Source organism: Pecten maximus, chromosome 6 (genome assembly GCF_902652985.1).
Source record: "Pecten maximus chromosome 6, xPecMax1.1, whole genome shotgun sequence".
NCBI classification, from domain to species: Eukaryota; Metazoa; Mollusca; class Bivalvia; order Pectinida; family Pectinidae; genus Pecten; species Pecten maximus.
Window position 1 is genome coordinate 4145504 of NC_047020.1, and position 16974 is coordinate 4162477.

At 34.6% G+C, this 16974-nt stretch overlaps 1 protein-coding gene across 1 annotated transcript; it reads right to left on the reverse strand.

The window, feature by feature from the left end:
* Positions 1-1194: 1194 nt before the first annotated feature.
* LOC117328771 (basement membrane proteoglycan-like) lies at positions 1195-12203 on the reverse strand. Its single transcript, XM_033886308.1, has 8 exons — positions 12080-12203; positions 7971-8131; positions 5262-5403; positions 4842-4982; positions 4501-4626; positions 3965-4096; positions 2278-2565; positions 1195-1679 (listed from the first exon to the last, which is right to left on the reverse strand). Coding segments are annotated over exons 2-8 (858 nt in total). The 5' UTR covers positions 7998-8131; positions 12080-12203; the 3' UTR covers positions 1195-1677.
* Positions 12204-16974: the final 4771 nt, after the last annotated feature.

Genomic DNA, 16974 nt, shown 5'->3' on the forward strand with positions numbered 1-16974 from the left:
AAACATGCATAACATTAACGCAACATTTTCTCACTGCGTTTATTTTGTTAACAGCGGAGGGCAAAGTATTTTCATGTCGATTACCAAATAATCAATTCATACGATTTTGACTGCATTTATTCGCTCAAACATACGGCCCAGATTAACATAAGATAATGAAAAAATGTGACGCCTAATGTTAGTATTGATGGATAAAACATGAATATGTGCAAGCAGCAAATAAGATGAAAGCTGGTAGAAAAGAAGACAACAGTAGGTTAAATGTGCCTGAAGTAAGGAGATTTATTTGGTAGAATTGTAAATCAAAGCATATAAATGGGATAACCTACAATGTATAATACTATTTTGTTTACACTTTTTTTTATACTCGTTTATGATATGTCATACCAAATATGACAATTCAATTAAATGATCTTTTGTTGTAAACGCAAACAAATTAATTTTGTGGAATATACCTAGCATTTTAGTACCTTTATTTTGAAAAAGAACTATTGGTTCTAACTATTTTGTACGAAGTGTTTGGAGTTTCATTTGACGATTTAGCCGACTGAAATATGTTTCTAACAACACATCCAAAATGCCCGAAAAGTAAGTTTTTTCTCAACTTATAAAAATAAAAATAAAACAAAGAATAGTTGGTTAAATGAAATATTGTTTAATTAAAGAGGTTTGATATTTTCTGTGAATTTCTGTAGCTTTACAAATAAAGGAATTGTAACTATTTAAATAACACCGATGTTAAAATGTGTAGACATGCGTAGTTGGGAATAAAGGGGATTAAGGGTTTAACCAATTTTCATCTTTCTAACTATATGTGTGACTCCACAGAATAGTTTTGTGGGCTTAATTACATTTTGTACAAAACATAATGAAGCATTTGATATTTTCGCTCAGATACTACTATACTTACACTATATAGATACACGACCCAAGAAATTCTATTCAAAAGTCGGTTGTATTAAAACAGAAAGCATCTGCTTCCAGATAATTTTTTTGCTAAACATAAGTATACAACAATAACCAAATTAAACAGGTTTTTTTTATTAAGAAATATACTGTGGTGAGTAAAAAGGTTATTTACATACTAAAACAAATAGCAAGAGCACCTGTTGAAATGTCAAAGCCATTTATTTATAATCAAAGCATGCATGATAAGTATAGCATACAAAAGAACGTACATGTACTTATTTTTACATAAAAGGCCTAACTCACTACAGAGCAAATTACCAATACATACATTACATACTATCATTAAAACCCATAAGATGAACACAGACTCATGAATAGGCAAAAACTGGTGGCTGTAAGTCCATTGATACACATGTCTTTATATAACATGGTAAAACTATTCTAATGAATTACAGTGATTTCAATTTTAATCGCTAGATCTTAGCGAGGTGTATAGTACATTTGTGGAACTTCTAATTAGTAAACCGTCATTTCCCCCAGATATATCATAATCCGTAACACTTTAGAAGATAATGAAGCTTGAAACTGAATTTACGGGGAAAACATGATTGATGTAAAAAACACTTGATGATAATGAACCCCATGGACAAATCTTTCAACAGACGCAGCAATATCCTCATAGTCTTTTTTCGACTTCTGTGCCTTTTCAACATGATATACTGCGCCGAGATAAATCCCTCACTACTCCATTTGAACTCGACATCACAGTCCTGGAAAATTATTAAAAAAACACGTTTAATCTCTGTATCTTGATTTAGGAGGAAGGATTATGGCAGAATGTCTATGTGTTACTTTGTCAATTATCTGTTAATGAAAACCCATGTGACCACACCCCAAATGTTTGTATATATGACATTACGAAACAGAAAACAGTGATGATTTACTGGCGGAGTTTGGTTTATTTTTTTTAACGTCCCATAAACAGCCAGGGCCATGCAAGGACGTGTCAAGTTTTGGAGATGGAGGAAAGCCTAGTAACCGTAGGAAAACCGCCGGCCTACGGTCAGTACCAGGCCACACTTCCACGTTCGTTTCGATCTTGCGGTCCAGAGTTGGAAGTCGAGTGATAACATTTTTGGACATATAAACCTCTCGGCCATCGCGGCCCATATTTGCGTAGATTCCTCTTAACTTCAATACAGCTACCGGTGTTCTACTTTCAATTTCAATGCATCAATTACTTTCTTGTTATAAAAGTCAATATGCTGTTCTATTACTCAATATGGTTTCGTGTTGCTTTTTAAACTTATGTAAGAACACACATTTCAATTAGACTAAGAAGTGATTAATCACATATATGTGACTTACATCGGACACTGACGATAGCATCTGGCGAAGCAAATACTATTCCCTTCTTGTTGATAGCCTCGCAGGTATAGGTTCCCGAGTCGGTAATGCGAACGTCCGTGATGGTCAGATTTCCCCGGCCGTCGGCACTTTGAACGTATACACGATCGCCCACTGGGATGTTTTCCGCGTTCAGATACCAGACAATTAGGGGAGTAGGGGTACCTACGGCTTCACAAATAATGGTAAAACGGCCTCCGATGTCCACACCAATACGAGTCACAGGGGGAATGACAATTGCAGGTTCAGCTGTTTATATACAATAAGTAAAGTTAATTATAATCAAGAATTTTCTTGATCCTCTAAAACGCAAAAAATATACAAAAAGTTGTCTTTGGCCTTCATCAATCATATATAATACCACAGACATATTCCATCCTCAGACCATTTCTACCACAATATGTTATTCTACCAACGGACCTTTTTTACCACAATATGCCGTGTATAATTCATCATATCTGATTTAGTGATTAATCACTATGACAATCAATTAGGTGTCGATATTTTCGTTTATTGAAACAAACATTCTTGTTTACCAATTGTAATATTGTAAAACCATATAATCAATAGAAGTATATTTTTTTTATAAATGCATGAAACGAACAAGCTCCATGTGTTGAGACAGATATTATTAATGCCAGAAAGTAATTATTAATATTGGAGTATTGAATGATTGTAAATATGTTTTGTAGAAAAGCAGCATGGAAGAAGGTGAATGGACTTTAACCCATCAATACTTATTTTCTGTGACATATTACACATTAAATTAATATATATATATATATGTCAAGTAGTAATAACGACAGTACAGACAAGTAAATTGTCGAATTTTTGAGGCAATCTGCCCCTTTATCAAGACACAGGTAAATTACATACGATCACATATAGACATAGAACATGGAACAGTTTACTTGTTTTGACACTCGTTCTCCGAACGCAGTAACCATATCATCATAAGGCTTTCATGAGAATAAAACGGAAATTCAACAGTCAAGATCTTCTTTCGGAATAAGTTGTGAACAGGAGAGGAATCATTTCTATGGAAACAGATATTTGATGTAGTGCGAATGTGGAGCTTATATATGAAATTTGGGATAAAGTAGATTTGTACATGGTTGTAACAACCATTTTGATGGTAAATCAGTCGGAAAGAAGATATAACTAAGTTATGTATATCATTTTGTATATTCTAAACATCATCATTTTAAGCTGTCATTTATTTTTAATTTGCTCAATGTGTGGCAATATGTCTCGAGTAGGTAACAATATGTAATTATTTTAAAGACGATATTCATCTGGTTGTAAAGTGCAGTCGGAAGAATCAGGACGGATTCGTAAAACTTATACCTATGTATTATTCGTCATGCAGAGTCATTATACGGCATACAGAGGTATAATGAGTCATAATAGGTGTGATAGGTCATACATAGGTTTATTGCATCATATATAGTTAGAATGCGTCATACAGAGGTTATAGAGTTTAACTCATTTAAGAAACCTCCAATTTCTCTGATAATGTGTACCAAATAGTATTAATGTGATCTTTTTTGTTGGTCGTGTGACCTTTACGTGCAATACTTTCGTGTATGACTATTTGGTATGCCACATGATGTTTGCATGTTTAAATGGTGTATGATCTGAGACTTACAGCAGCCGATCTCGTCAGAACTGTCCTGACAGTCGAACTCTCCATCACACTGGTAGCCGGCAAGCACACACTGGTTGTTGGTCGAACATTCATACTCATTCACACGACATTGAGCACCAGGGGGAGCAGTTCCTGTTACCAACAGATCGATCTACATTGACATGGACTCGTCACAAATTCTAATTTAATAACATTGAGAATTTCGTTCTAAAGTTTGCATATCTGCTTCAATATGATTAACAACTAATTCATGTTTTCTCCCAAATAGCAAAACGGATTGCTTCCTCTATCATGTTTGAATATTCTTAGATTCAAAGTGATGAATCTCTTAGGATAGGATACCTATAGACAATATTCTATGGAATTTGTGTTTTCACCTTTGATGATGCAATCAGGAAAAGCCAGCAGTCAGACATACAGACTGAAAAAAATCAGGTGAAGATAATGACTCCAAACCATCTTAGTCCGGAGAGACTAAGTTTTCTTGGTGATCATCCAATATTGCAATGACCAAATGAAACCATTCTCATACGTACCACAATTGTGTTCGTCAGATCTATCCCCACAATCATTATTACCGTCACATCTCCATATCTTCCAAGCACAAACTCCGTTGGTACAGAGGAACTCATCCGGATCACACGGGTAGTCGGCGGCGGGACCTTTAAATTCAGAGTTTATTATAACAAGACAGGTTTTTTTTTCTTTCATGTGAATCACTTTTAAATCAATATCTGAAATAGAAACAACGCACAATAATAGGATATCACCTATAATACTTTCTGAAATGTTAATTGATTTCGGACAAACAATCCACTTTTGATTTTTTTATGACTATGATGCACTGTGTGTATTGACAGTAATATTAACATCCTACACGAGACTTCGTCAGAGCCGTCAACACAGTCGGGATCTCTGTCACAGAGGTATTCTGAGGGAATACACTCTCCGTTCTGACTTTCGAATTTCCCGGCACCGCAGGGCTCAACAGGAGAGGGCGTCGGGTCAGAGCCAACTACTGGAAGACAATAAAGGAATTCGTATATCAAACAATAACAATCCCATCATATTATTTTCCTGATCCAGAAAGGAACAGAAATGTCAAAAGAGAACCAACAACAAGTAGAAATAGTTAAACAATCTAAGCGCAATGTTTGTTTTTGTGTTTTTTCCAGAGCCGGAAAGGATGTGTGCGTCTATGTCCTGTCGGCTCAGGACCAAGTACAACAAATTTTCTATAAAACGACAAATTTGGCAAAACGTCGTTATTTAATTGTGTTCTTAGATTTCAACTTACGTCTTCTGACATCCAACCTAACAGATTCTTTATACGTTATGTAAACCCCGACGGCAGAACAAACGTAGTCACCAGCATAATTGAGCTGAATCTCTGAAATCACCAGCCGTCCATGTTCATCTGACGCTGTCACAGGAAGAGCCTAAGGAAATTCATACAACGCACTCAGATATATTACACAATATATGTCAACGTACTCTTGACTAAATCATGCAAAATAACTACATATTTTGTTATATTGTGAACTGCAAACTGATGTCAGTTGTGTACCATAAAGACTCTATGAAATAGTCTCCATTTCTATCACAAACCGTTATGTGATGTTATGAATTTGTCCTTTAATTGGCAATTTTGTAATTTTTACCTAACATCTGAATATCATTTGTTCTAACTTACGTACGTAGCTAACCACTGACCTTGTTATTGACATGCCTCCGATATTTGTTGAAGCGTTTTTATAGGTTTCATTAAAATATGCGAACAATGTTGCTTCAGGGGGACACAATTATCTCATTGTTCCATTTATACTCCACAAGCTAACCATAACGTTATGTGTATACACGTGCACTGTACGCATTATAAAATAATTCTATTTTGACTTAGAATTGTAAATGGCGTTGTAAATAATATCACCTAAATATGACTTACATATCAAAAATGCACTTATTAGATAATATATAAGAAACGTTAATGAGAATTTTTTTATGATATATGATATGGCACGCATCTGTGCTTATATATGTTCACAAGATCCGAAAAGTACTGATTATTTGACAGTGACATATTTATTATTAACTATATTTGGTAGAGGCCTATATATAAGAAAGTTTTTGCCAGAATCTAACAAGTCAGTATGGTGTCCGATGTTAGTTTAACGGGATGAGCTATAGCAATAGATATGCAAATAAAAAAGTACACGATATTGATTGATATTGACTACCTGTGATCTTGGGGAGAATATTGACTTCCTTTATTCCTTTTAGTTTTTCTAAGATGTGCAATTGGAAAATATACCACGTTGCTTGCTATCACTTATTTAACTTTGATGTTTGGTGACCTGATTATAAATGACATTTCGGCATAAATTCACACTGTTATCAAGTTAAACATATACGAGACTGATTGAAACTTAAAAACTTACTTGACCTTTGACACTTGGTAACATATTTATTGTGTTTTAAATCAATTACTAGTATGTGAAGAGTATGTATTTATATTCGTGGTTACACTCTATGTATTATAAGTCTGATGAGTATGACACATACTCGTGGCTACACTCTATATATTATAAGTTTGATGAGTATGACACATACTCGTGGTTACACTCTATGTATTATAAGTTTGATGGGTATGACACATATTCGTGGCTACACTCTATATATTATAAGTTTGATCAGTATGACACATACTCGTGGTTACACCCTCACATACTCGTGGTTACACTCTATGTATTATAAGTCTGATGAGTATGACACATACTCGTGGTTACACCCTCACATACTCGTGGTTACACTCTATATATTATAAGTCTGATGAGTATGACACATACTCGTGGCTACACTCTATATATTATAAGTTTGATCAGTATGACACATACTCGTGGTTACACCCTCACATACTCGTGGTTACACTCTATATATTATAAGTCTGATGAGTATGACACATACTCGTGGTTACACCCTCACATACTCGTGGTTACACTCTATGTATTATAAGTCTGATGAGTATGACACATACTCGTGGCTACACTCTATAATAGTCGTGGTTACACTCTATGTATTATAAGTCTGATGAGTATGACACATACTCGTGGTTACACCCTCACATACTCGTGGTTACACTCTATATATTATAAGCCTGATGAGTATGACACATACTCGTGGCTACACTCTATATATTATAAGCCTGATGAGTATGACACATACTCGTGGCTACACTCTATATATTATAAGTCTGATGAGTATGGTACATACTCGTGGTTACACTCTCACATACTCGTGGTTACACTCTATAATACTCGTGGTTACACTCTATATATTATAAGTTTGATGAGTATGACACATACTCGTGGTTACACCCTCACATACTCGTGGTTACACTCTATAAAACTCGTGGTTACACTCTATAATACTCGTGGTTACACTCTATGTATTATAAGTTTAATGAGTATGATTAATACTCGTGGTTACACTTTGTATTACAAGTTTGATGATTATGATACGTATGATTTGGGTATAATAAGTGCTTTTTAATTGTCCTATAATAAGCAACATCTCCAGTCGAAAAAAACTTTGATTATGATACTCAAATATAAACAACATCAGCCATCGATATCCTTAAATATTTTCAATTTAAGTTTGCATTGTTTAAAGTTTTTAACACGATCTAAAAACAACTCCATATGTTACAATAAACCAATCTTTCTTTTAATTATTATTTTAGGGTTGACCCTGACTGTTAATAGGACGTTAAACAAAACAAACCAAAGGGTTAGAAGTGGCAAACATAAATAGTTCTTTGGTAAATGGTAACACTTTCACCGATGGCAAAAATGGCATATTCTTATTCATTAAAACATACATGAGTGAAATGAAGTGACTAACACTGATAGATCAGAATGAAAGTAGAATGACACGGCCTATTTTACTTTTATTAAACGTTGGTAGAGCACGTGTGGCCTCAATGTCATTTATATATTTATATATCTACCCAGATGGAGGTTCTGTGTCGATGCATATGACGAGGTAGGGATCGCAAATTTCAGGTCTACAAGGAAAGGACGAATCACAGCAGTTACCGTCATCTGTCTGGTAGGTAGGGTTGCTATACCACTCAAACTTAATTGTTCCTACTCCCGCTCCACTGGAAAGCTGAAAAAGACAAAATGTCACCGTCGGATACATTTGATCCGTGTGTGAACTTAGTGGAATAATCCTTGTTTCAATTAGAGGTCTTTGATTGGCTTCGTTGCACATTTCTATCGATATTTCAGCCAATCAAAATGACGGTAACGAATGCTTTATAGAGTCTGCTTGTCAACAATAGTGGCGCGAGTGATCTCGAAAAGGCGTTCCAGAAAATCAATATCAACAGATTTCGACCATTTCAGCAGAATATTATTGATAAACTTTGTCTGACAGAGATGACTTCCGTTCAATTAAATAAGGTAATGGCAAAGCCTCCTATAATGATGTTCAGCCTATTTGAACACGACAAAATCATTCTTAAATTTCGCTAATATATTTAGATCATTGGCGCACATATTAGGTGCTACGCACACCTGGGGTATATCTAACGTTCCCGAATTATTGCTGCACTAGATTACACTCGTTCAAAACAGAGACCTGTAGGATTTCTTGTTCACTTTATGTTAAATAAAAACAGTATCACAAAATCTGCACCTCTTGAGAGAAAGAGCTCAGCATTTCATCCCAGAAGCAATGCAAGGTTTCAAAATAAATCCCGTCCAGAGTAGTACATTATCTGTCTTAGATGAATACTACGAAATCATCCTTAGTAGAAAGATAATTATCTTGTTTTCATAATTTTGGAACTTTGTTAATGTTTGTAGTGATCGAAATATTGAAAAAATATATCAGTAGTAAGTACATGTAGGAACTTTTTACCGATTTAAGTTCTACATGTACTTTTCCCTCCAAATACATGTAACATGTGTAAAGAATGCAGTATACAGCGTAGTGTGTCCATTTTGGCGGGAAAGAATAGTATAGCCAAGCATTTAATTTTGTTTGCTATATTTCGTTAATAAATAACGCCCTTGTATCAGTTTTTATGTATGACTCTCCTTGATTAGTTGTTCTAAATAAAGGGTCCTAGGAACGCAATGAGTGTAAATCCACATCCATGGTATCATATTTAATGTTTTGCTATAACCTTGACAACCTGTATCTTATTACATATCTCTTTTAAACTCACTATTTATTATTATCATACTATCATTTGTTACTATGTAATACTCAGATGAAATAAGATTTGAATATATTCGATCCAGAGAAAATTAAGATATCGATAAAAACTGCGGAAGTATATTGTGTATGTCCGGGTATAAACATCTATTTTCAATAAAGAGACATGTTGTTAATTGTGAATCACAGATGTTTTCTATTACAATGTAAACTTTTTTCTATTTACAATTATTGTTCTGAATAGTTTAAGAATTTGATGTCATTTAAGTGCTGCATGCTTTAACAGAGGGTGACCAAGTTTGTTCAAATAAATTATATTGGCCTACATTCAAGTCACAAATGTCAAATAAGCTAAAATCTTTAAACAAACCCATTTGAAAAATCAAGAGACCCAGGGAATTCATTTTGGGTCTGTGGCATACAGGAATAAAGGGTTACAAATTTTGTTGAAATGAATGACCTTGACCAACACTAACTGTCAAAGTGTTCAAAGAGGCGAAAATCTGTAAACGACTTCTTCATAATCAAGACTGACCAGGGAATTGATATTGGGAGTGTAGCATGATTTGATCAAGGGCTACCAAGTTTGTTAGGAAAATGACCTTGATTTATGTTCAAGGTAACAGGAGTCAGGTTGGCAAAATCTTTAAACGACTTCTTTTGAATAACCGAGAGACACAGCAAGTCGATATTAGGTTTGTAACAGGCTTGGGTAAAAGGTTACCAGCTTTGTTGAAATGAATTACCTTGACTTACCTAAAAGGTCACTGAGGTCAAATAAGCTAAACTCTTTAAACGACTTCTTCTCAATAGCCAAGATGCCCAGTGAGTTGATTTTTGGTTTGTGGCATACCGTGGTGAAAAGCTACCAAGCCTCCTCCGCGGTGGCCGAGTGGTTAAGGTGTCCCGACACTTAAACACTAGCCCTCCACCTCTGGGTTGCGAGTTCGAAACCTACGTGGGGCAGTTGCCAGGTACTGACCGTAGGCCGGTGGTTTTTCTCCGGGTACTCCGGCTTTCCTCCACCGCCAAAACCTGGCACGTCCTTAAATGACCCTGGCTGTTAATAGAACGTTAAACAAAAACAAACCAAACCTCATAGTAATGGCATTGGCTTACAATCAAGGTCAAAGGGGTCAAATAGACTTAAATCTTTAAATGACTTCTTCTTAATAGCCAAGAGGCCCAGGTACTAGATATTGGGACTGTGAGTTCCTTGGATAAAGGGCTACCACGTCTTTTCAAAAGAATAACCTAAACCTACCTTGGTGGTCACATGGGTCAAATAGGCTAAAATATCTAAATGAGATATTTTCAATAACCAAAAACCTCAGAGACTAGCTAAAACGCCTGTAGTATTCTAGGTAAAAACACTACCAAGTTTGTTCAAATGAATAAACTTGGCATTCATATTAACTTAAATATTTCCATTAATTCTTCAGAATAACTAAAAGGTCCAGAGACATGATGTTTAGCTTCTAGCATGCTTGGGTGAATGACCAGGAAGTTTCTTCAAATGAATGAGCTTGACGGTGACTTGAAACCTAAATTATTTAAAAGACGCCTTTTCAAATGTCTGCTAGGCTCTGAGATATCATATATTGTCTCTGATTAAAAATATCACTGGATAACTGGAGAACGATTCAGGCCCATTATGCATGTTTTCGTCTCTTCCTGGAGATATTTACGCTGTACTGGTCAGTTTTCTGTTTAGAGTTTCTTCTTTATATGAATCTGAATAAATTCCTAATGCATTTATTTGGGGGCGTGTCTAATCTATTTTTTTCAAAATGATCTTCGATGAGATTGTTGTTACGTGTATTTACTAGACGCATGCTTTAGATTTTTTTTCTCCTTTTAATATCAATGCAGATAAAAAAAAAAAAACTATTTCTATTGATTACAATGATTTAGTTTTTTACTTTGGAGAAAAAAACGTTCAGTCATCAGTTAACTGATATTTTGAATTGTCTTTATCTTTAAAAAAACAAACATAAAACGTATTGAGTTAGGTTAATAATAGATCAGCGAAATAATCGCATATGAAATACAATACAAAACCATCGTTAAAAACAGTTGACGATATCGCATTTATTTTGGAGTGTGATCGTTATCATTTTGTTTAAGGTGATTATTTTTCGTTGAAAATGTACAACACTCATGCATTCTTTTTTATATCAATGGGCGTGTTTATACATTTACATTAATCTGAGGATAGAATGGTTTAAATAGAAAGTGTTATCATGTCATTTATATCCAAACTTCACGATAAATCGTCGTTTTTATTCCCCCCCCCCAGGTTTTGGCGAAATAAAGGAATTACGTACATGTACGCTATTTGTTGCAATGGAGTAATCATTTTGAATGTAAATCTTCAATAGGCTATGTGTCGAAATACAAATTGAACGGAAAACAACAGTTATACCCAAACTTTCTCCGAAACTGGCCGTGGAGACGTCATTTTTGTGTTAACGAGTCCATGCATGTGACATAGGATCCTACATTTTCTTCTTTTAATGTGTATATTATAGTTTCCGTAGCTAACGTAGCTATAGAAAGAAAACACATACTACACGTGATACTGCAATGACTAATTAACGTATTATTTTTACAGTGCTCTATAGTGCTATATAATTACGACGCTTAGGAAAACAAAATGGAGGGTTACATTATAGCAAATCCTACCACTCAGTTCCATAGAGATCAGTTGCACACAAAGTAAGTAAAAAGTGCAATGACGATTGTGTTAATAAACGTTTTGATAACAAGCTACACAAGAAAGATATGTATATATAGTAAATCCTGCCACGTTTCAAAGAACCCAGTCGAAAACTGAGAGGGAAATTCCGATAATCTTAAAACACTGAGTTAATAGGAAATAGTTCAACTTACCCATACGAGTAAGAACAACATAGAAACGGTTAGTAGTATCCCCATGGCGAGTTTCTAGGATAAACTGCTGCTACTGAAGATGCTGCCTTTAAGTAAACACATACATGTTATAAGTGGTCCACAAGTGTTGTGTATCCTGATCCTCTCTGTTTTTTCTGGTGAGTTACCCACATGTGTCGAGAATTCGGACTCCTTTCCTTTCCACTGATAATTTGCCGACAAATGTCGAGTGTTCGAAGTCACTCCCTTTTTAGTAGTATTAATGCACAAAAACGTCATGTGGCAAACAATGCACTAATCTTTCGATCAGTCAAAACTAACCAGAGTATCGGTTTAAAATGTCTCCATCTTTAATGTGTACACGGGTATGATTTAACATATTAAGTCTGAAAATGCACAATTACATAAAACAAAAAGTCGTGAGAGCGCCAACGCCAAAACTCCGTTTAAGTGTCTTAGATTTGTGACGTCACAAGTTCAAGGCGGTCGACCGACTAACGTTTATTTTAACGCTGAAGTGATGTGGAAACAGATCGTATCTTGAGCATAACATAATAAATGTCGGAACACGTATACAGATAACATGTCTTTTTCCATGCGTTTCCATAGAACTTTCTGTGTTTGAAAACATTTGGTTAACTTTATGAAAAGTGGAAAGGATATACGAAATATTCCACTATTTAAGGGTAGGGCATGCCCTATATACGAACCAAGTCGTTCTGGTTTGATGTAATAAGATACAGGTAAGGCACATCAAACTATATAAAAACTATACTAGTAGTAAATATCGACAGCACTTTTGGGGTCGATATATCTGTATAAGATTATAAGACTCTTTCATATGTGTATATGTATGATAGGGATATTCCACCCGAGGGGTCACAAAATGTGGTGAAACCCGAGGCTTGCCGAGGGTTTTACCACATTTTGTTATCCCGAGGGTAGAATATCCCTATCCTACATACACACATAATGAAAGAGTTTTTTTTCTCTCATATCACTACCAAATTTCTAGTGTACCTCAGCCATCCATTTTCTTCAATTTTGTATTTTTTTTTATTTGACGTTTTTACTAAAAATACTTATGATATTCTGAAAGATCATACCTGATTTTTGCAAACGATGTTTGCACACAAATTTCATTCCTTTTGTGGTTAAGTGATGATTGAATGAACAATTCGCCGATAAAAATTGCCGTAACTTGACCGACTTTTGACGTGGCCGTGACCAAATGTGTCAACATCCGAGAAAAAGAATTTCTATCAACAATACTTTAAAAAATCCAACGCTGAAATGAGTTATCCAATTTTACATATGATTTGATATGAACCTCGACATATTTGACCATTTCACGGAACAAACTGTACTTTTTATTGCCAAGTCACATTTTTTTTTTATAAAATACTACTTCGCTGCATGACGTCACGACTGTCACTGCCATTCATAGTTCAAGGCTATTGAGATTGATGTCGATCTCGATCGCCATGACGCGGCGATGTTTCGTGGGTGGTAATTTTGAATTCACGGTGATTTTGGCAGCTTCATGTGTGAACCAGCGAACAGTGACTCGATACGAGTATTCGATATTTTCTGTGACATAGGATTAGAATCTATATGTTTTTAACCGGTTTTCTTGGTAGAATGACGAAGGTAGGTCAGTCGATAACGATGATCATATTGAAAGGCTAGGGTGATAGGTTAGTTTTCCTGGTTACTATACACAAATATAATATAGACCTACTATAGACTCTGTGTTACAATTTTTATAAATATTTCTTTATATGAACATTGAGGGGTGTCATTTTTACCGAATGTTCGTTCATTTAAGAGCCAATTTCCAATTTCCAAATACACAGGTTACTGAGTAGGCCTTAGAGTGAACAAAGTCCAGTCCCCTGTGCTGACGCAAATGGAACCATTAATTTCATCGGTTGTGATGTTTGAAGTTTTCTTTTTAAATAAACTTTTTTTATTGATGGCTTTTATTCAACTTCCTATCATTGCCAGGTGATTGTATGTGTTTGCATGTTTTTAATGGCAAATGACAAACCTGTAGGGTAGGCCGGTCTGTACTGTAGGCCTACTGTACTGTTACATCAGGCCTGTAGGCCTAGTCTACTGTACAGTAATTATCGGAGTTATAAGTTTAACCGTGTAGCCCTATTGTTTTATTGCTGATATGATATAGAATCTATATTTATCTCAGAATACGTTTTTTTATAGTTAAATCCAACGTTTCAAAACCGACACCGACGATATAATAAATCTAAGGACTGTCGGGTGTAAACACAAGCACACGACATTGTAAGAGTTGTCCCCCTTGAACGCATATTACTCCGCGCGCGTGAAATGCTATGTAAGATAGATTTATCTTACATAGCTATCTTACATGGGCAAACTCTATCCAACATGGCGAGATAGGAGAGAAAACCCGATGTTGATACCTTTTCCCACTTCTTTCTTTGGGGAAGAATTGAAAAATATCTAAACTCTTTGTCAATTTTCGTTCCCTGTACACGTTAAATACTGCACGCTGACGACTTCCACCAACCGATAGGATTTTCTGATATATTCAATTGCAATTCATCAAACAGTTGAACATGAGATCAGAGACGAAAATATATGTTCAAAGGCAGGGCAAGTCAAGTTCTCATTTATCAATGGAGCAACATAGTCTTATTATCGAGTACGTAACCATATTATATTAGATAATTTACTTAGACTATATAGGATATCTATTAGATAACTTCCGTAAGTACAGGATCAAGATTGAACGATAAACAAAAACAACTTTCAGTAGATATCAATAGAAACTGATAGCTTAAGGTGAACTCCATGACTACAGATGATGATAATCGATCCATAAGGCGTCTTGTTTTAGTAATTTTTGATCCTATGCTTTATTTGGAATCTTCTTATTTATATTGTTGAATTTAGGATAACGCTGTAAACATGGGCTTTACGTTATAAAACTTGAGACAAATCTAGGCATATATTTTGTAAACATTTATATGTGAAATATCATATTTTTGTACTTAGATTTAAAATTCGAACATGGCAATTTATTATATTTTTATGTTTTTGTACGTCTTTTTGAACAAGTGCCAGGTTATATTGCGAATAATTCAGCACTGTTATTGTCCGGACTCAAATAACAATTCATTAGATATGGATATGACGACAAAAACGAAGGACTTTCCATCAATAATAACTTAAAATTAATACATGATGACAACTAAGCTGTTTAATGTCGTTATCTACGGAAGAACACACTGCTATCCTATAGAGAAAATGAAGACGGAAACTGTTAAGTCCTTTTCTCACAAATTCGATGTATATTTTGTTTAATTTATGTTATCGTAAGTGAAGTTGTTTACAGTACGTCTTAAGCTTGTGGCCGTTCCCAATTTAAATCCACTAAAGTGCCCCCAAATCCATTTACTCTGTTGTGAGTCTTGATTGAAAAAAGACACAAATACCGACATAATAAAGAAACCATAACTCAAATTCGATTAAACAAACTACAAAACACACACACATATATATATATTTTTTCATAGAGGCTTCTCCAAATGTACAAGGAGAGTAAATGCAGCTGTTCCGGTAGAGAAACAATTTTCTGATTCATCGACGACACCCACTATACAGATTTAGATATGTTTATTCAAGTATCACGTATTGATACATACCTTATACATTAAATACACGCATTATTCCATTAAAAATACATCAACATCCAGCCATATTTGACTTAGATTATGAGTTACCTATTACTGCACTGTACATTTTTCTTGTGAGAATCAATTTAATAAAAAAATGATTCTAATTTTTTTTTTTCACTTTCATTTTTTTTTACACAAGACATACAGTGTACAATACATTTAATAAATATTTGATAACAGTTATTGAATTTTCTGATGCATAATCGACCATTGATCTGTAATACAACAAACCAGACACCATAATTGTTACTTCCATTCTTATCTACAAGTTATCGATGAAATGATTTATCATTTCTTATTATCGTACATATATTCGATTCATATTTCTTTACTACAAATGGATTAATAAATTTCCATTCTTATCACTCATGGGGAAAGTTTATACTGTGAACCAAATCATGCATAAAAGCATATTGTAACCTAGTATTCTACATGTATGTTGAAGCTTCTTCGGCTCCACTTTGAATCCAAGTTGTATAAACTAATTCAATAAACTTTTTTCCAAAATATTTTAAAAAAAAATTCCATTTTGTGAAATAATGATTATATTTTTCTATTAAACCGCAAGTATTACATAAATTGCTTTCTTCCATTCTCCATTTGTGAAGCTGATATATACTAGGAATGATTCAATGTAGCAACTTCCACTTAAAGATTTTATGCTTATTTTCTGTTAAATTATCAAATGTAAATTTAAGAAATTCGTCAGGTTTGTTCGATGTGCTGTACTTTTCCACAACGTTGAAGAACTTCATCAAAATTCCCACCGATAATTGTCATTCCCGAACCTCTTTTATGACATCATTCAATGAGGATTTTGGAAAAGCATTTCTTTCCTGTAAACCTTTAACATATTCGCATTTAGATACATGCTTACTAAAAATACTAACACTTTTCTTATTATGTTAACCAAAGCTGTGATAGCCCATATCAAATTCTTTCATTTAAACGTTTACCAAATTGATTGAATTAGGTGTGCGTGTTTTTGACCGACTTCTGTCGCGATTTTTTGTACTCTTATATCCGGAACTCGCTGGTTTAATGGTCTAGTGTGTGTATCTGCTAGCTGTCGATAGTCACTTTTTTTTCTATTATCCTCCTTCATTCTCTTGCACCCTTGTTACCGGCTTTTCCTTTTGTCTGCTTTAAAGAGTTTTCTTTCTCTACATTTTG

What these genes read in the sequence shown, in the direction of transcription:
- LOC117328771 (XM_033886308.1), bottom strand. Translation starts at nt 7,997, where the DNA reads ATGCATCGACACAGAACCTCCATCTGG. An exon ending in CGGCTCTGACGAAGTCTCGT is followed by an intron (nt 4,627 to 4,841) that starts GTAGGATGTTAA and finishes CTGAATTTAAAG; the next exon opens with GTCCCGCCGCCGACTACCCG. An exon ending in TTCTGACGAGATCGGCTGCT is followed by an intron (nt 2,566 to 3,964) that starts GTAAGTCTCAGA and finishes GTATATAAACAG; the next exon opens with CTGAACCTGCAATTGTCATT.